General features: G+C 39.8%; 1 protein-coding gene across 1 annotated transcript in view; it reads right to left on the bottom strand.

The window, feature by feature from the left end:
• Positions 1–10,771: 10,771 nt before the first annotated feature.
• Positions 10,772–21,460, bottom strand: part of LOC129242673 (uncharacterized) — a 34,689-nt gene continuing 24,000 nt past the window's right edge. The window contains exons 8-9 of the mRNA XM_054879459.1: positions 20,032–20,156; positions 10,772–19,968 (exon numbers count right to left, since the gene is read on the bottom strand). Of these exons, the coding sequence (XP_054735434.1) occupies positions 11,936–19,968; positions 20,032–20,156 (8,158 nt within the window). The 3' untranslated portion in view covers positions 10,772–11,935. The remainder of the gene's footprint in view (positions 19,969–20,031; positions 20,157–21,460) is intronic.

Genomic DNA, 21,460 nt, shown 5'->3' with positions numbered 1-21,460 from the left:
TGGCGAGGAATAACCCTACATATACAAAATTGTAGCCGTGATCATACAAAGCAGGCTCAAAACAGTCGAACGCTACTTAAAAGACGAGCAAGCTGGTTTTCGCCCTCACAGAAGTTGTATTGACCAAGCCAACACACTTCGGATTATAGATGAAGATGTCAACTGCAGGTGAAACAAAGCTAGGGCGGCATTCGAGCGAATGCATACAGTATGGGCGAGTTCGCAAATCTCCAGGCGCACTGAACTACGAATATTCGGCTCATGCGTAAAGTCCGTATTATTGTAGGGAAGCGAAACATGCCTTGTCTCTAGCAGCATCACACAGAGGCTACAATCCTTCATCAACAAATGTCTCCGCATTATCTGGCCAAACACCATCATTAACGATGAACTGTGGAGATTAACGAACGAGGAACCCATCCTTGGGCAAATCAAGAAAGTGGCGTGGATAGGTCACAGATTGAGAAAACCACCGGATAGCATTACGAGAATGGCCCTGGACTGGAACCCGCAAGGGGGGAGAGGTCGCGATCGACCAAAAAACACTTGGAGAAGGTCGATGCTGCGCAAACTGGCAAATGCCGACATCTCATAAGACGGTGCAAAAGAACAGCATAAAACCTTGTATACCGCTAATACAGGGTGGCTGATGAATTTTGCTACATTAAGAAACTCAAATAACTTTTTTTTTAGTGTATGGAATTCATTTTTTTTTTTCAAGTTGAAGGTCATTAAATTTTATTAAATGTAGCTTAACTAGTTTTAAAAATAATTGAATTTAAATGCCCCCCATGCTCGTTGATACAAGTGCGGCATCTTAGTAAAAAGTTGTTCATTGCTGCTTTGAGAGTTGCGGCAGGAATAGCCGCAATTGTTGTCCGAATGGATTGTTTTAGTTCATCCAAATTTGTTGGCTTTGTTTTATAAACTTCTTGTTTACATAAACCCCACAAGAAAAAGTCAGGTGCAGTAAGGTCAGGCGACCTGGGGGGCCAACGAAATTCGGAGTTTCTTGAAATCAGTTTATTGGGAAATTTTCGTCGCAACTCTGTCATAACAGTCTGGGCTATGTGAGACGTTGCCCCATCTTGTTGAAACCACACAGAGTTGAAAGGAATTCTCCTTCGGCGTAGTTCTGGATAGAAAAATTCTTTCAGCATTTTCAAATAACGGTCTCCAGTAACCGTAACGGTGTGACCATTTTCTTCAAAAAAATAAGGCCCGACAATACAGCGTGAAGAAACCGCACACCACACTGTTACGCGAAGAGGATGCAATTCCGTCTCGTGGAGTATCCATATTCGACAATTTTGTTTGTTCACATTGCCGTTTAAATCGAAATGGGCCTCATCAGACATGAAAAGGCAGTTTAACATGTTTTGGTCTTCTTCCACCATTTGCAGGATCTTCTGGCAAAATTCCAAGCGAATCGGCAAGTCTGCTGCATTCAGTTTGTTAACCATTTGAATTTTGTAGGGAAATAAGTCTAAATCTTTGCGCATTATTGTTTGCAAAGACTGTCGGCTGACACCAAGTTGAGCAGATAAGCTTCTTGTTGAAACCCTTGGATTGCTTTGTATAGCTGCAGCTACAGCAGCGATCGTTTCCTCCGTCCGAACTGGTGGGTTTCGATGATAAGGCCTTCTTGCGACTCTTCCTTGCTCAGCAAAATTATTCACCAGTCTCATTATGGTCCATCTGCTCGGGGGATCGCCGACAAACATCCGCCTGTACTCTCTCTGTACCAAAACTACGGACTCCAGTGCGTGATAGCGGCGGATTATCCAAATTCTTGTTTGCGTGTCCCAGTTATCCATTTTAATAAATTTTAAAGATCAATCTGCAAATTAAAACAAAAATGGAACAGATAACTTAAAAAGAAAAAAAGTTATTCAATTTTTTTTTGGTAGCGGCTTTCATCAGCCACCCTGTACTTAGCCATAAATCTTTGTCGTTTCCCTTATCCCTTACACGGCCTCTCACTATGGTACGGTCAGCCTCCGTTTTCGAAGGTTGTTTCAGCTTTTGCAAGGGAAATAGTCTATAGGTAACTGAAAATAAAATTGTCAATACAAAAAAAAAATCAATGGGCTTGGAACGTTATGGCACAGGCAATATCTAAAATTTTTACATAGATCAACACAGGCCTCCTGAGAATGGAAAAAATTTCTTTTTTGTGGTAAATTTATATTTCTTAAACTTTGTGAAACGTACCGAAAGTTGGAGGAATTCTTAATATAGATGCTCCAGCAATTTGAACTTTAATTCGTGGATTTTAGCCGTCGCCAAAACGCTGTTGTGGGTCTTTTTTCACGATTTTTTTTCAGGTTACAGTAATAATCAGCATTTATTGTTTGGCCAGTTTGCAAGTAATGCACAAACAAAATCACTTCCGCATCTCAAAAAACTGATGCCAACACCTTCTTGGCCGATTCCTGGACACGAATTCGTTTCAGAGCCATAAAACCAGGTTTACACCACTCTTTAGCCTCTTGTTTTGATTTAGAATCATGGTGATAGACCCAAGTTGCGAACCGATGCGAAAAATCCTATTTATCCTTTCGAAAACGCTCTAAATGTTGCTGAGGAAGTCGCATTCGAATGTGTTTCTGTTCTAGAAAACAATACTTCAGTCAAAATATTGCTTCCTCTGCCCAATGAGATACCTAGGGCTTCTACTAAATCTCTTTCAGTCACTTGAAATGAAATGATCTGTAAATAAATAACATAATCAGTGAAGTTTCTGGTTAGGATGATTTCGTCGCTGTATGATACTGATCGTACGACATCCTATATTTTTTTTTCTGGCGTCGTTGCTGTTTTTGGACGTCCTTGACATGGATCGTCTTCAAGGCTTGTACGATCACCCAAAGATTGTGTTAGTGATATACGAAAGAAGTCAACCAATGACCACACTTCGTTGCCATCTGAGCAATTGAGTGGCCGAGTGTGTGAATATGTGTGAAATGATAGTGCACAATTCGACTGGCGATAAAATTGTGTTAGTGATATACGAAAAAATAATCAACACAGTTCTAGTTCATATTGCTTCGCTGCTATCTGAACAATGGCTGATTAGACGCGTGTGTGTGAATAAATGTGAATTGATCGTGCAGTATTCGGCTACAGAATCTCCCAAGTGCCATGGCAGACAAAGTTCCCCTCACAATTTTTTTTCACCAATAGCAAACCTGGTAATCTATCATCGCTGCCAAAGATCTTCATGTCGGAATTTTGGTGCCATCGATTTCTATGCTCAGTTGTAGCCTAATCTCTTTTTGTTATAGTAGAGTACGAGATGAAAACGCAATTAAGAATTGGCACATCAATTATCATTGTCGATGCCATCCAACGGTAAGCCGAAAACGATCTTTTTAAGGGGTTAGGTATAGTCAGAGGCGCGAAAAAATTATGATTTTCAATAATTTTTTTTTTTTTGCTAGTCAGTTGCTTCATTTTACAAAAATAAAAGCATAGCATTAATACTATACATCATATTTCGACTTGAATTTTGCAAAATTTAAACAACAAAAATTTATATAATTAATAATTGTAAAAGTTTGTTTTATTAATAGATGATCTTGTGCCTGATCGAATATTTTCTTTTTGTTTTCAAAATTAACAATAGGGCAGCCTCAGGAAATATTTTTCAGATTTTCGAGTAAAAAACCGACAATTAATGGTTAAAGAAAAATTGAAATTTTGAAAAAAAAAATCATGCGTTCAGGCACGAATTTTTTATGTCTCAAAAGTAGTATAAATTTAATTGAAACCTACCAAGCGGTTTTTAAGTTACAGTGATCACCAGTTCAAAAAACGTAGTTTTGAGAAGAATGCATTTAAAGTTTGTAAAGTAAAGATGAAGCGTTGTCTCATCGTGTTCTATTTCGAAAACACTATGGCCCCCATACGATATAAACAGAACGCTTAAGGTGATGGGGATCCTCCGCAATTCAATTTCCAAACTCATTGCGGTGTTCACTGGTCACTGGGTGATCGGTACTCATGCGGAGAAGCTTGGAATTCCGTACAACCCAACCCCTATTGCAGAAGCTGTGGGATCCTGCAGAGAAAGAGACTGTTGAACACTTTCTCTGCAAATATCCAACTCTGGCGGCTAGGCGCTTGAGATTCCTTAGCGTGCCCTTTGTAGATGACTTCAAAAAATTCTCCCGCCTAGATCCCTTTTCTCTTCTCCACTACATCAACAGCACTGGACGGCTGTAGACGGTTTTTTCTTCCCTAAATTTTTTCGCAGGTAGTGGTCCACATTATGGTATCAAAACGGCATGTAAGTGCTAGTTGTAGTGCGCCTGGGGTATTTTTGCCATTTAACCTACCTACCTATACTTTAAGAAAATGCAAAAAAAAATCCAATTTTCTGAAAATTCTGGCTACCCCTAACCCCTTAAGCTCCTTCAATATGTGCCACAAATTTGGCTCAGTTTAACGTTGGCATCACGAGATTGACATCGAGGGCTGTCGTGACAGGATTTCACAACGAATATCAGCTCATCATCATCTTGGCGTTACAGTCCGGGATGGTCCATTGCCTCCTCTACAATACGCCTCCATTCTTCTCGGCAGTCCGCTTTCGCTCTACGTTGTGAAATTTTCATCTATCGTATATCGTCTTCTAAGTCTTGCAACCATCGTTACTTTGGCCGGCCGGACTCTCCTTCTTGCTCCTTCAGGGTTTGCTTCAAATACTTTTTTGGTCCTTCTTTCGCTGCTCATTCTTAAAACGTGTCCATACCACCATAATCTTTAGGACTTTATAAACCGCGTTACACTGAGCTTGCGGTTATACCGTATACGGTATGTACCGTCTTCTTATCGTATATGACCGAATATTCTTCTAAGAATTTTTCTTCCAAATCGCATCACTTAATTCACGTCATTGACATTAAGGACCCATGTTTCACAGCCGTAGATGAGAACCGGTCTTATTATAGTTTGCTACATCTGTAGTTTTGTTCCTTTGATATAAATGAAGGCTTCATAAGTTTGGTAGGGCCAAAATATGCTCTGTTAACTGCCTGAATACGGTCCTTATTTATGCTGAGTACTACGCCTAAGGATTTAAACTCTTGCATGGACTCAAATACATAACTTCCGATTCTGATGTGACTATCATGAAAGGATCGTGTCATGTACTTCGTCTTTTCGTCATTTCCAGGGTGAGCGATATGAAGTGTTTCACACTGCTTGTATCTGTAAAACAGCTCATGACATCAACGTCAAAATTGTTCTAATGACAGTTCAATATATTGTTTATAAGCCATCAAAAGCATTTGATTCTCAGTTTTGTTGAATTTTTTTTTTCTGTGATGGAATTCAAACGTAATACATGTAGTGTGAGTGCGTTATATTTGGCTGGAAAATCACAACCAGACATTGTTCGTGAGCTCAGTCACCTCAAAGTGGATAAAATGTTTGTGTATCGCACTATAAAACGTTACAATGATACTGGTGGCATTGCAAAACGCTATGGAGGTGGACCAAAAAAAAACCACAACAACGCCAGAAATGGTTCGGAAAGTGAAGATCAAGGCTTAAAAGTTCCAAAAAGCAAACGATCTTTCACCCCAGCAAAAAAAAAGTTCGGTGCGAAAGAGCAAAAGAGTTGTTGCGCTGGCACGAACGTGACAAATTTCCTAGCATCGTGTTTTCTGATGAAAAAAATGTCCCAATTGAGCAGTTCATAAACACTCAAAACGGTCGTGTTTACTTGGCCGAACGCTCATACAAGAATGTGAGCCTACGTATGGCCACTCGAAGCAATTTCCCCTCGCAAGTAATTGTTTACGCCGCAGTGACCGCTGATGGACGCTCTCCAATCGTTTTTATCGAGCCTGGTGTCAAAGTGAATGCGACTTATTATCGGGAAAATGTTTAAGAAGCTGCTTTAGAGCCGTGGACACGCAAACATTTCGGTCGTAGACCCTGGACGTTCCAACAGTTCTCGCCACCGTCTCATAAAGCTCGTGTGAACCAAGAATGGCTAAAAAATCATGTGCCACACTTCATTTCGTCCACACAATGGCTTTCGAATTCGCCAGACGCAAATCCGATGGACTATTCCATCTGGTCCATTTTGGAGAGCAAGGTGAGGACTAAAAAATCTATCAGTATGGGTGCGCTGAAAAAAGCGATTATACGAGAATGGGCCAAAATACCTCAATATCACATTCGTGCAGCATACAACTCATTTTTTGACCGTTTGAAGGCTATAGTCAAGGCAAAAGGTGGTCATATCGAGCTAAAGTGAATATATGTATTTGAAAATTGTAATCATTTCTGAACAATTTTGTCTTTGATATCAATAAAAACTAATTTCACACAAAAAAGTTATGATGTTTTGAATAGGTAACACTTCATATCATTCACCCTGTATATTGAGGCCCGCTGGTCTTGTAACTAGCACTAAGCGCATGAAAACGTTCTGAAGAGCCTCCCTATTTCTCGCAAGAATCACAACGTCTCGAATATCGGCTAGTATATAATTATTAAACCAAAATGTATTTACGAATTAACTTCCACAAGAAATAAAAGTTGATTCCGCTCAAAAGGAAAGTCATACATACATATTTTATACAATAATCAATATTCCTTTTTTTATTTGCTTTAATATTTTCATCGTAATCATATTTTACAGTGCAGAAAAACCACACCAGTATTCTATTTATGTATGTAGTATATATGCTAATGTTGTTGGTATAATCAAACACCTGCTCAGCTTTAATCCACTTTATATGTAGTTATAAGTGTATACTTAGTTTTTATATTTTTTATATATTATATTATATTATATATGTGTGAGTGTACCTGCTGAAAATGTCATATCATTTTAGTGTTAATCATTTAGGCGCATTAGTATTATTTACCTACTAACTTTTCATATATCCATAATAGCGATTATAGTAATTTAACTCTGCTTACTAGTACTTAAATATACTAGGTACATTTATTTATTATTTATTTAGTATAATAAATATTTTTCCATTGTTTAAAATGTGTATTTTTAGGTTAAATATTGGTTCAATGCTCAATATTTGCATTTATTAATATATTGATTTTAATCGTTTGATACTTTTTTTCCTTAATTTTTTTTTTTTTTTTGGTTTGATTTGGTTTTACTTTTTTCTAATTTATTAAATTTGTTTAATAATTTCGTATAATTTTTTATTTTATTGTTTTATTTTAATTTATAGTATTTTAGTTTATTTCATTTTATTTTATTTTATAGTATTTCATTTTACTTTATTGTGTTTTATTTTATTTTACGTTATTTTATTTTATTTAATTTTATCTTAACATGAAATTCGTTCATTTTATTCAATATAAGAAGCGTCTAATTACAATAACAGACATTCGATCTCTGAAACAATTTCGTAACGATTGAAAATTGAAAATGAGAAATAATAAGACGGAGTCTACAAACTTCATCCCTTTTTACTCTTATTTTTTCGTAAGAGACTGATTTCTGCGGTAATCTTTTTGGGCTGAACACGACTCTGAATTCCAAATGTGTCCATCGGATCATAGTTTTAAAAAAAGTAGGAGGTAAAACCCCACTTTTGACTCAAAAGCCTGACGTCCTAGAAACTGCAACCTGTGCGCAAATTAAAGCTTGAATCTCACTCTACTACAACTAACTAAGCAAATTCAAAAATAAAATAAATTAAGGGTTAGAAGCTAAATACTTATCTTTAAACGCCAGTAACAACATTTGTAGGTAGTGAATGACTTTTTGAAAGTGTGAAAAAAATTTTAAATTACAATATTAAAACAAAATATTATTCGTTTGAGTTTGAAAATTGTATGTTTTAAAAACAAAAATTTTACGTTGAATTATTTTTCAAGTGTGCAAAAATTTTTAAAACTAACAAAAATTTATTAAACAAAAAATTTTTCGTTTAAAATTCAAAATTGTACGATTTTATAAGACTTTTGTTTTTTGAGGGGGCAAAAAATTTGTCAATTTCAAAATTGTATGCTTTTAATAAAATTTTTGTCGGATTTTTGTTTTGTTTCGAGTGTGCAAATGATTTTTCAATTTCAAAATTATATGCTTTTAAAATAAAATTTTTATGTCGAATTATTTTTTGAGTTCGCAAAAAATGTTTCAATTTCAAAGTTGTAAGCTTTTAAAATAATTTTTTTTTTAGTTTGCAAAAAATTTGTCAATTTCAAAATTGTATGCTTTTCAAATAAAATTTTTATGTTTCATTTTTTTTTTTTTTGAGAGTGTACAAAAAATTTTAAAACTATTAAAAAATAAAATAAAATGTTTAGGTCGAGGTTTTGTTTTTTGTTTTTTTTTTTTTTGAGTTTGTGCAAAAAAACTTTTTAATACAAATTTTATCCCGGATTATTTTTTGAGTGTGCAAACACTTTTCAATTTCAAAACGAAAAATAAAATTCTTATGTCGGATTTTTTTTTTTGTGTGCAAAATTTAATAATTTTAGAATTTCAAAGGTGTAAGCCTTTAAAACAAAAGTTTATCTGCCGGATTATTTTTTGAGTGTGCAAAAATTTTTTCAATTTCAAAATTGTATGCTTTTCAAATAAAATTTATGCCGGATTATTTTTTGAGTGTGCAAACATTTTGCAGTTGTAAGCTTTTAAAATAAAATTTTTGTAGTTTCTTTTTTTGAGAATTTTTAAATTTTTAAGTCGGGGTTTGTCTTTTTTTCAGTGTGTGCAAAAAAAAACTTTTTAATACAAATTTTATCCCGGATTATTTTTTGAGTGTGCAAACACTTTTCAATTTCAAAACGAAAAATAAAATTCTTATGTCGGATTTTTTTTTTTTGTGTGCAAAATTTAATAATTTTAGAATTTCAAAGGTGTAAGCCTTTAAAACAAAAGTTTATCTGCCGGATTATTTTTTGAGTGTGCAAAAATTTTTTCAATTTCAAAATTGTATGCTTTTCAAATAAAATTTTTATGCCGGATTATTTTTTGAGTGTGCAAACATTTTGCAGTTGTAAGCTTTTAAAATAAAATTTTTGTTTTTTTTTTGAGAATTTTAAAACCAAATAAAATTTTTAGGTCGGGGTTTTGTCTTTTTTTCAGTTTGTGCAATAAAAAACTTTTTAATACAAATTTTATCCCGGACTATTTTTTGAGTGCGCAAAAAATTTTCAATTTCAAAACGAAAAATAAAATTCTTATGTCGGGGTTTTTTTTGAGTGTGTGCAAAAAAACTTTTTTAATACAAATTTTATCCCGGACTATTTTTTGAGTGTGCAAAAAAATTTTGAATTTCAAAACTAAAAATAAAATTTTAAGTCGGATTTTTTTTTTTGAATGTGCAAAAGATTTGTCAATTTAAAGTTGTAAGCTTTAATATTATAAAATTTTTATGTTGATTTTTTTTTTTTGAGAATTTTAAAACCAAATAAAATTTTTAGGTCGGGTTTTTGTCTTTTTTTCGGGTTTTTGTCTTTTATCCCGGATTATTTTTAACTTTTCAATTTAAAACCGAAAAATAAAATTTTTATGTCGGAATTTTGTTTTTGTGCAAAATCTAATAATTTTTGAATTTCAAAGATGTTAGCTTTTAAAATAAAATTTTTGTGTCGGATTTTTTTTTTTGAGAGTGTACAAAAAATTAAAAAAAAAACTATTAAAATAAAATACTTTCGTTTCCATTTCAAAATTGTATGTTTTTAAAATAAAATTTTTACTTTGGATTATAAAATATAAACAAACAATACAAATATAAAATTTTTGTTTCCCATCTACGCGTCTCGACGTATTGTCCATCGTAAAAAGATAAATTAATTTTAAGGACACCAGCAAATATTTAGTATTTGATCGCCCAACTGCACAGCAAGCCAACAAACACACAAACCCAAAGGAATGAGTTGGTTGAACTATTCTACTTTAATTTTTACTGCTGGCTCACTTGCTTGAAAGTGGTAAGGAATAGTCTTTGAAACTGAATACCAAAGACAAATAACAAATTAATATATATGCGAACATATATGAAAATAATATCTACAAATTTTTGCATATATTTATATACATACACATTTTTAAACAAACGTACCTTAATTTTTGTTAACTACATATTTTTTAGTGACCCGTCGAATATCTACTTTGCATTTAGACACTCCATATTTTTACTTTTATTTAATTGTTCTATTTCATAAAATCACTTTGCTACACCTCCCTTTTTCATATATTTTTCCTTTTTGCGCTATTGTAGTGCTGTTAGAGTTTGGTATATTAAATTTTGATTAGCAACGCCTCGCTAACATGAAAGGTTTGCCCTTTGCAATGTAAAATAGCTACGCCATATTGAGTATAAAAACGAAGTATTTTTTGAGAATTGCATGTGGCTGTGAAACAAAGCTTGCTCGAATAGCGCAATTGCTTTAAAGGGCAATCTAATAAAGTAGGGATTCCATTAGCTACTTAGATTCATTTATTCACTATGCTCCTGGGGTGCGCTAACTAAAGTTGTGGCCGCTTACGTGGGCGGCAAATTATTATCATGAGGCATAATGACTAAACTTTTTTTAATATAATTTACTTTGCGCTCTAACTGCGTTCTTTAAAAATATTTAAATTATAAAAAAAGTATGCCTTCGAACTACACATTTAAATACATATAAACTAACGTTTACCAGTTGTACGCATGTATGTCGAATACAAATACAAATGTACATATGTGTGTAAAACAGTCGCGCAAGGAATGTGAGTGACGAATTACGTTCGCTGTACACTGCTAAAAAAATGAATACACGCTTAAATGAATTCTATTGATGTGTGAAACAAGGTATTACATTTATTTCAAAGCTCCTGACTACTAAGCTTTACAAACTATGAAGGGTGGAAACTAGCCTATAATGAAAGAATCATAAAATGTAGTGAGATTTTTTTTTCTCCTTAATCTCGTGATAGTTTTATATATGCGCATAATTGTACTTACTTTTAAATTATATTATGTATGTGTGTGTGTGTGTATATACATTTACACTGTATATTTATATACAAATAATATGCTTACCGATATATTTTCAAAACAATTAGTTTACTGTGTATCGTGATCTTTAAGACTTGCAATTATTACAATAATTAATATAATTTTTAATCGTAACTGCTCTAATGCACATTCACGTCAAACGCCAGCACATAGCTTGAAACGTATTTCTATTCACTTTAAATATACATAAGCAACATTTTACATAATAATAAACTTAACTACACAATATTTCAGCAACTTATCAACTTCCCAAATTAGCCAAAATTTAACAATATTTTTGTTGTGGGCTTGCCATCAACATTGAACTTAGCATAGATATAGTTTGTGCTTAATTGTAAACATCTAATCTAGTAGAAATTTTTACTTCTCAGTGTAAATGCTGCTACACTTAGCTACGCATGTAATTAGCTTAGCATTTTATTCAATTTAATCTAATTGAAATATGTTAGACATAAATATACATATGTTTTAAAAAACCTGCTCATTAAATACGCTAACATTCACATTAATTCTTTTTCTTTACTTAAACCACATTTTCTTCTTTTTTTTGGTAGTAAATCTACTAAAGCTGAACAAAGAATAATGAGAATTGTGATTTTAGCCGTGCAGGAGCTTTGCACATGCTCACGTGCCTGTATGAATAGTATTGGGTGGCACGCAACTGAATTGCATTCGAGGCTTGCAAGTATGAAAAGCAGCCTTGATACGCCACAGGCGCCCAAAATCAACATCCTTCACAACTGACCCGGTTATAGCTGCCGCTGTTGCTGCTGCTGCTGCTGTTGTTGTTGAAGCTGCTGGTGTTGGTGTTGTTGTTGTTGTGGCCCGCCCAATGCGTCGCTATTGTTGCCTTCGCCATCACCGCCTGCCATCGTAGTCGCCGACACTGCTGTCTGGACGTCTATTTCGTCTTGGGCGGTGTTATTGGCGCACTGCTAAAACCACGATCGATTGATGTCATATGGCTTTGGCATGCCTAATGACGATGGCCGATAGGCGGTCGGCGGCGGTGGCTGTCCATAGCCCGCTGCACTTGCGCCACGTCCCAATAGCCCTTGGTTGAACATGAGGAAGTCCTCGCGCCTTAAATATGATGAATATAATTGTGAATTTGGATCAGCCAACTGTGAAGCCCCAGTATTGTGCATAAACGGATATGGAGAGGCGCGCGGTGTTGTATGTGCTGCCAAGAAGGGGTATGCGCTAGCAGCCGCCGTCGCACCTGGGTTTAGCGCTGCTTGCGCCTTTTCCGCTGCACTGGCATCGCTTGTTGAGTTGCGGTGTGCTGGAGCCGGCGCCGGTGACATGTAATACGGATTTGAGGCATCTCTGAATTGATCTAGATAACTGCTGGCTGCAGCTGCTGCCGCTTGATCACCGTACAGGCCAAGGCTGCCAGGTGTGGGTCCGAAATTGAATGCGCTTCCCGGCACCATACCAGTGGTTTCAGACGCGGACGTTTTCAGCGAAATCGCAGTGGCTACGTCGACGCCACTCGCAGCGGATACATTGGATGCCGCTGTGGCCGAAGCTGCGCTGTGTGCACCAACATTTGTAGCGGCTGCTACCGCGGCCGCCGCAACTACCGCCGAACTGCTGCTAGATGCGGCCGAGAGTGGCGACCCAACTCCGCCGGTCTTTAAGCCAGCGTACAGTTGGAAACCTTGTTGCAATGCCTGTGCGTGCGCCTGCAAGTGGGCGGGCACCGCGCTTGAACTTTGGTGTGCGGGCTGAGCTGTTGCTGATGAGGCTGCGCTTGCAAGTTGAGAAATATGCGCTGCCGCCGTATTATACTGTGACGCATGCAGATGATTTTGCGACAACTGTTGTTGCTGCTGTTGTGGTTGATGCTGTTGTTGTTGCAACTGTTGCTGTTGTTGCTGCTGCTGCTGGCGTTGCAACTGTTGGTGCTGCTGCTGTTGTTGTTGTTGCTGCTGTTGCTGCAATTTGGCAGCCGCTGCAGCTGCGGCCGCGGCTTCAGCCGCAATTGTTGTTGCCTTTTTCTTGCGTCCACGCTTGGCAGGAGCCTGTGGAGCAGGCGCCACTGCTTTTGCTACCTCCGTTGCTGTGGCCGCTACATTCTGCTGTTGCTGGTTAACGGCATTGTTGCTGCAACTAGGGTTGGTGTTCGTGACACCATACGTACTGCTCGCCAGCGCCGCCGACGTCAGTTGCTGTGAGTTGCCGTACATACCAGCGCCTGCGCTCATAGCAGCGATGGACGCAGGATTTGAGTACAGCTGAGATGTTGTGAGATTTTTCGCCGCTCCCGCTGCGTTGTACATATGCGCCGCTGGAGGCATATTCTTGTCGTAAAATCCGGCACTTGCAGAAGATAAACCGAATAAGCTCTCGGCCAAGGGGTGCAGCAACGAGGCAGCCGGGTTGCTGTATGTCTGTGCTGGTGGTGGTGGTGGTGTAGGCTTATTGTAGGCCGAAAGATGGTGCGTCAGGTGGTGGCTAGACATATTCAGCATGTTGCTGGCGTCCAGCGTCGCTGCTGAGGGAGAAGTTGTACTTGCAGTTGCAGTAGATTTAGCAGGCAATTGCTGCTGTTGGGCATTTTGTTGTTGCGCTTGCGTTTGCGATTGCTGCCGCTGCTGCTGCTGCTGCTGTTGCGACTGAGTTGAATAGTTTTGATTTATATGTTGGGAATGGCTTAGTTGATGCTGTTGCTGTTGCTGCTGCTGCTGCTGTTGTTGCTGCTGCTGTTGTTGTTGCTGTTGTTGTTGTTGCTGTTGTTGCTGTTGCTGCTGCAAACTATTAACGCCAAAATTCAGCGGTTTACTTAGCAAACTCGTGGTGATGCCATCCATGCTGGACTTGGATAAGTGTTGTGTTTGCTGCTGCTGGTGCGTATGTTGGCTATGCTGCAACTGTTGGTGGTGCTGACCGTGCTGCTGGCCATGCTGTAGCTGGTGCGGTTGCTGTAAATGCTGCGATTGCTTTTGCTGTTGCAACTGCTGTTGCTGTTGGCTGACTGCAGAATTTGATTGTGACTGCTGCTGATGTTGTGGTTGCTGTGATTGCTGCTGCTGTTGTGTTTGCATTTGACAGCTGTTATCCTTCGCATAGTCCTTAGGAAATCCCATCGATGCAGCACGATTATACATTTCGAAGGCTTTGTCCGGCGTAATACTGCCCAAATGCTTGCCAAATGGCATCGCACCCAAGAAGCTGTCGAACATTTGCTGCTGCTTACTGCTCTGTGTGGATAGCTGCGACGTTTGCTGCTGCATGTTGGCGTTGTTTTCACACTTTTGGAGTTTGTTTACTGTGCTGCCACTACCCGTCCCACTGTAGTCCATGCCTAGCATATCTTCTGCGGTACGCTTAAGCGTGTTGGCGGCGTTTGCATTCACAGTCGCTGTGCTTGCCGTGGTCGAGGTGGCCGAACTTGAGGCTACTGTCGCAGGTATGGCGGCCATGGAGTTTTTATGTGCCTGAGCCTGCTGATGCAAATGTTGCATAAAAGCTACCATATCGTTAGCAGAGTTATCACTGTAGCTCGAAGTGGCGCTTTGTCTCTTTACGCTATCTGTTTTATCTGCCCCGGACATTTCTTTGTTTGTGGTTGCGGCTGCAGCCGCCGCAGCTGCTGCGGCCTTCGATTGATATTGAGCGTAAGTCGGGTATTGCGGCTTTTGTTGTTGTTGTTGCTGCAACTGCTGCTGAACATTTTGTTGTTTCTGTTGTTGCTGTTGAATAAGCTGTTGTTGAAGTGATTGCTGCTGTTGCGGCTGTTGTTGCTGCTGCTGCATTTGACTCTGCAGCTGCTGAGGTCCCGTCACGTTCCAATCAATATGTTTCGTACTATCTAAAATAGAAGCCGCCGAAGAACTAAGCGCAGAACCATAGATAGATCGCAGATTATCTGCCTGCTGTTGCGGCTGTTTTTGTTGCACCTGCTGTTGTGTTTGTGGTTGTTGTTGTTGTTGTTGCTGCTGCTGCTGCTGCTGTTGTACGACTGTCTGCGCCTGCGCCTGCGACTGCGTTGCCACCATTGAATTCGCATTGTAAAGATCCTGTGACGTTGGGACATATGCTGGCACTTCCACTGCGGAAGCATTGCCACCACCACCACCATTAGAGCCAACGCCCCCAACTGCGCTGGCATTGTTGTTGCTATTTGTCACATTCTGTCCGTATGCTTGGTCTGCCTGTGATGGCGCTGTTGCAGCAGCAGCTGGCGCCACCGTTGCAGCATCTGCATTTTGTGTCAGCTGGTTGAAAGTTACAGCCTCAGGTGTCCCCACCGGCACCTGATATGGCGAAGGACTCATACTGCTTTGACTGTAAGGTGAAAGCGCGTTAGCATTTTGCTGCTGCTGCGTTTGAGGTGGTTGCGTTTGAGGCTGCTGTGCTTGCGACTGATAAGGCGAATTCATTGGCTGTTGGTACGGCGAATGTGGTTGATCGGTTGGTGAGTGCGCCAATGGCGTTGGCGGTTGTGTTGCGGCAGAGGATGCTGGCGAGTCTACACTACTCGGCATGGGGCTATGTTGCGGCTGATGCAACGGCGAATGCACCGACGTAGCGCCAGCTGGTAATGCTGTTGTAGCTGTGGGTGGTGTGTGTGCTGGGCTGCTGTGCGATTGCTGGTGGAATGGTGAATGCTGCTGCTGATGGTATGGTGAATTGGGGTGGTGGTATGGTGATTGATGCGACTGTGTAGTGTATGGTGAGCTTTGTGGCTGCTGATATGGTGAATTCGGGTTGGGAGTACTTGGACTCATTGACGAGTTGTAATCGGATTCTTGCGAACGAGGCTGCTTATATTGATCGTAGAGATTCGGCAGTGGTGAGGTGGATGAATAAACCGGCGTTTTTGAAGCCTCCGAACCAGAAGGGTTATAACTGTTTGCGCCACCGTAAGGTGATGTGCCACTTAATTCAGGCGTTGAAACATTTGGTGATGAAGCAGATGAGTAAATGTGTTGAGAGTATTGTGGGTATGGAGATGGCATTTCGCGAGGACTGCAACTCTTATCCGGGCTGCTTTTAGTAGTAGTGTCTTGATAGAAGCCCACTTTTATTGTGCCATTCAGTGGGTAGGGTGAGGTAGGCTTACTAATTTCATCTGGTTTTGGCGAAACCATTATTGGTGATGCGCCCATCGGGGAAGCGCCTATAGGCGAAGTGTAATTCGCGCCCGCATACGAACCATACCGTTCATCTATAGCTATACGAGGCGAGTCGGGATCTTGGCTAAAGGAGGAGCGCTCGGATATGGTACTACCAGTGCTTGCTTTACGTTGGCGCGGTGCTGAGGGCAATGAAAAGTCCACACCACCAGTCATTGATGCCGAAGTAGGCGATCTGCTGGCAATGGTGGCGCCAGTAGAAGATATCGAGGGCGTCACAACACCGTCGTTGGATTTCGTCGAACTCGACCCCTGACCAGCACTAGATGCCGTTTCATTCGCTTCTGTCAGTTGCTGTTGTTGTTTTTCCTCTTCTTCCGATTTCTTGGCTTTCTTCGGTGCACCAAACGCCTTGAACCAAGCACTCAAATTCGGCTTTTCCTTTGACGCCGCAGCGCTTCCAGATTCTGTTTTCGTGGCGTTTTTATTATCCAACAGTTTTTCAAAGGTTTTCGTATAGTCATTTGCAGGCACTTCAGCAGCTTTCTTTTCAGACTCCGTTTCCGGCGCAGCTAGTGCGCTAGCCGATGAGGGCGGCACTTTTGTTGTGAAGGCCGAAATTATTTCCATAGAAGTAGTTTTGCCAACCTTCTCCTCCCCCTCCATTTCAGTGCTATTTACTGACTTCGTTTCGGTTTTACTGGTTAACTCATCCATGAAATTATGCGATTGCCCTAAGGCGAAATCATCAGTTTTTATAACAGTACCCAAACTTAGCTTAGGCGCATTATCGCCAGTGTCAACAATAAGTGCATTTTTTACTTCCTTCGATTTAGCCGCAACGGGGCCAAGGGGAAAGAGCTCATCAGGTTTATTTATATTTTGTATGAGATTTCCTTTAGCTTTGCCTGGTTGCAAGCGTTCTATTGTGCGGAGCAAATCTTTGCGCCGGGGATTTGTAGCCGCCTGTAACTTTTCCTTCAGGGACTTGCGTTTGGCCTCCTTTGCCAGCTGATTTTTAATATGTGGCGGCGGTGGCGGATGTAGCAGCAATTGAGTGGTGCTAGGCTCTTTGGGTTTCGGTGGCGCCAGGGAGCTCAAGGCAGAGGTAACAGTGGCTGGTGGAGGTGGTATGAGTAAAGTTGGTTGATTTGCCGCTGATGCCGAAGCAATCGATGATATCGACGGCGCATTGACTATTGAATTATTAGACGACGCATTCGCCGATGTACTACCAACTGAGTTGGCAGATGCTACCGAGTGTGGTGGTGTGCCACAACTGGAGCTAACACTACTAGCTGTACCCCCTACAGTGCTGGCTGATGTGCCGCTTGTAATTAATTCTGATACTACTTCTTTCTTAAGGCCACTGGACACTACTGCATCCCCATCAGTGACTAAATCAACCAAAACTTCTGCTAATTTTGTGGGCACCAAATCGATTTTCGGTGGCGCGATCGGTACTGGGCGCCTGAAATCGGCCGACTCCAGTTTGGCAGGGATGGCCGGATCGAACTCATCTAGATTGTAACGTGATGGAGAATTGCTTGCCGAGCTAAACTCCGAAAAACGTGGTGTATGTTCTAACCAACGATTGATATCTTTGAGAGTTTGCTCAGTTTCTACGTCCAATGCCTCAATGTTGGTCGAACAAGTCTTGCTCGAAGCAATATTTGCGGCGGCAGGTTTGTTGTTAGACTTTTTAATCGCAGCAGCGCTAGCGGCAGCCTTCTTTTGCAATGCTTTTTTCGGTGGCACTGGAGCTGCGGGCTTCTCTGCCGGCTTCTTTGGCAAATCTTCCACTTGTACGGCGGCAGGAGTGGGCTCCGGTTTAGGTTTTTCTTTTCTCTTGGAAGTTGGCTTTTCAGGCGATGTGACAATTTTCTTTTCAACATTTTTGCCAATCTTGTTAGCGCATATATTAGTTGTGGCTTGGCTATCTTTGCACACATCCTCTGCCAACTCTATTTTTACTGATGGCTTCTCATCATCTTTTAAAGATTTTGGAGATGTTTCCTCCTTAGGAAGCGTTTTAACTTCTTCGGTATCAGAAGCTTCTTTGACGCGCACATCCTTCTTGGGTTTTTTGCTTGTCTTTCGTATTTTCGTGCTTTCTCCATTCGATTTTTCAGTCGACTTATCCTTTTCAGCTTTGGTGGCATCCTTTTTCTTGGTAGCGGTTTCTCTCGAGCGACTTCTGTTACTTTTTTGGCTTTCTTCAACTGTATTGAGTGCTGCACTCTGCTGTAAGTTGTTCGTGCGACTACGCCGATATTTGATCAGTTCGTATTTATCCAAGAAAGGTAAGAGCATCTCTAACTCGGCTTGCTTTGCTGCCTCTGCAGCTGCCGCTGCCGCAGCTTCGCTTTCGGCATTCTTTTTACAAGAGGTTGTTCCAGTTGCAGCAGAAATCTTCTTAGTTTGCGGCTCGGCTTTTTTTGTGCCGCGCACATTTTTTTTTGTTGTACGCTTTGTTTTGCGCTCTTCACTAGAACCACGTAACGGCGTTGAGCTACGGCTAGATAAGGACTTAAAATCATCATCGTCGTCATCACTAACTGCTGCACGTTTTTGATTAGAGTTTGTTGTCAAGCCGCCGCCGGATGTTTTCTTCACTGATGTCAGTAAGTCACAGAGATCATCGTTAAGTGCACTTTTGGAGTATTTTTTATGCAGATCCACCTTAAATGGAGACATGCTGCGCGAACGTGAATCATCGTCGTCGTCGATTACTTCCTCCTCCAGCTCAGAGGCCGAAGCGGCAAGTGCATCTACGGCTGGTGGTGGCATGTCCTTATTCAAATTCGATTTCTTCTTCTTTACCTGTTTTTCCGTTTCGCTTTCACTATCGCAGTTGCTTTCATCTTGAGCCATCTTAGACTTTTGCTTCGATTTGCTACTCCTGCTTTTATACTTTTGATTTTTGGCGTTAGTAAGCTGTTTATTTGATTTTGTGGATGCATTTTTCTTCCTTTGCGTTGCGGTCGTGGTGGATTTTGAGTGTGATTTGTTTTCTTTACTTAGCTTGTTTCTGCTCTTTTTTGATGCAGGGTATTCAAAACTCACATCGCCGTCATCGCCGTCGTCATCGGTTTCCGCCTCAGGCTCCAACTCCGACTCCTGTTCCTCTTCAGGCTCTGGTTTCGCATCCAGTTCCGGCTCTCGCTCTTCATCATCAGACAATGCCGATTCATCGGAGTTAAGCGTTTTTGGTTTATTGCATTTCTTGTTTTGTTTCTTTGTTTTGCCGCTTTCGAATTTGCCTTTCGAAGACTTATTTGAGGATTTTGAAGATTTATCGCCCTTACTCTTCTTGGCCTTTTTCGAGATTTCTTTCGTCTGTTTACTTTTGTTCTTCTTTATGTTCTTTTCTTGCTCTAATTCCTCAAGCGTTTCTTCATCAGCTTTATTTTCTTGCTCTTCTAAATCGTCTTCATCGTCTGTATGTTTCTCTACCACAGCCATTTTACTTCTTGATTTTTTCTTGCGTCTTTTGTCCTTCTCTTTGCGTTTACGCTTTGTACCACGCTGCTCCACATCGCCACCTACCACATCCTCCATATCTTCATCAGCACTATCAGGGTGTTTTTCCTTACTCAGCGGGTTAACCGATTCATGTGAATGCTTCTTGCCGCTTTTCTTCTTATCTGTTGCTTTGTCTACAGTATTCTTCTCCGCATCTGTAACTACACTTTGACTGTCGCTACTTGCGTCCTTCGAAGACTTTTTATTAAAATATTTCTCACGGAAGACATTCATCTTTGAATCGGCTGCCGGGTAGCCCAAATTCGGGTCATCCTCATCTTCGTCTGATAAGTTGTCAAAGTATTTTTTAGTGGCCTTATCGAAGGCTTCTTGCAAATTGTTCACCATTTCGGTGTATTCTATAAAAAAAACAACAAATTTTCACAAATTGTTCTTAACTGGAAAAATGTTCAGGGACTCACCATTGTTATGACCATTGTAAAGACGACAGTTATTCACAATCAATTTAAAATCATTGCGAAAGTCACTAAATTTATTGTATTCACCGTTGTCTAGCTTATCTTCCATCTTCAGCAGATCCATTGGTCTGTTAGGAAAACAAACAGAAGGAATGCAAATAACGTAAATGTAGATTTTAGGCGAGATTTTGTTTTTAATTATCGATGGATGATATATCTATGATGTAATAAGGGCTCGCTTGTTCATTAAATTAACTCATAAATGGATATAATGAAGAAGGGATGGATTTGAATTTGTATGAAGGAGAATCACTTGCTAAGCTTCGACGCCTACCTAGAAATACAGCTGTAAGGCAGACAACCTAGCGCACCCTCTTAAACATTATCATAGAAGGAAGACAAGCGCCACACGCTTTAGATTTGCCAGCTGGATAGAGCGTTGAAAGCCGAAGCGGCAAAAATGCTCGATAGGGAGTTCTAGGCTTAGATCTAATTAGCAAATAAGGCAACACTGGCTCTCTACTTCAGGACGTTTATCCTCAGGCGCCCACTACGTACTGATAAGAAGCTCTCGGTACGACGGGATCCGAGGTCAAAGTAAAAACGTTTGTACCAATCAAGGCGCAAATTCACGGAAACAGTATGAATTCACTGATCAACCTACAGCGTAAATACTTTAAAAAACCCACTTAATCTCAAAGTTACAGACTCTCTAGAACCAGACCCTACCATCCAATGCAATAAAAGCAGGAGCCCTTATTACATTGAGTCCACATTGATGGAAAATCAGAGTTGAGAAAGTAATGATTAATAATACAGGTGCACAGGTCACAAAAACAAAATAAATGCAAACAAATATTTTGTCCAAGCAAAAAGGGGTCAAACAAAAAATTAATAATAATCCATCTTTGGCAAGCCAAATTTTGTATTTCAACTGGCAACGTATTTTTTCTAGTTTTCTTGAAAATGTTGCCCATTCACGTATCTTTCACGATGAAATTAAGAGTACCCAACAGTCCTCAAAATTTAAATTCCAGAAAAAAATAGTCAGTTTTGTTTACCACTAAACGAAGTAGGTATTGTAATTAGCCTTTTACCATTTTTTGTTTTTTAATTCGTATTACGCACTGCCGTAGCCGAATGGGTTGGTGCGTTACTACCATTCGGGAGTGTTAAGGTTCGAATCTTCGTACATGAAACAGCAAAATGATAGCACAAGTTTTTTCTAATAGCGGAACCTCCGAGTGCATTTCTGTCATAAAAAGACTCCTCATAAAAACCATTTACCGTTCGGAGTCGGCTTAAAACCGTGGGTCTCTCCATTTGTAAAACAACAGCAAGACGCACGCCACACAGAAGTGTACGCGCCAATTATTTATTTATATTTTTTATTAAATTTAATAAATACTTAAATAATAGTTAAATTTAATAA

This window comes from Anastrepha obliqua, chromosome 3 (assembly GCF_027943255.1).
Source record: "Anastrepha obliqua isolate idAnaObli1 chromosome 3, idAnaObli1_1.0, whole genome shotgun sequence".
Classification (NCBI taxonomy): Eukaryota; Metazoa; Arthropoda; class Insecta; order Diptera; family Tephritidae; genus Anastrepha; species Anastrepha obliqua.
Note: the sequence above shows the minus strand (reverse complement) of the source record. Positions and strands in the feature narration are given on the sequence as shown.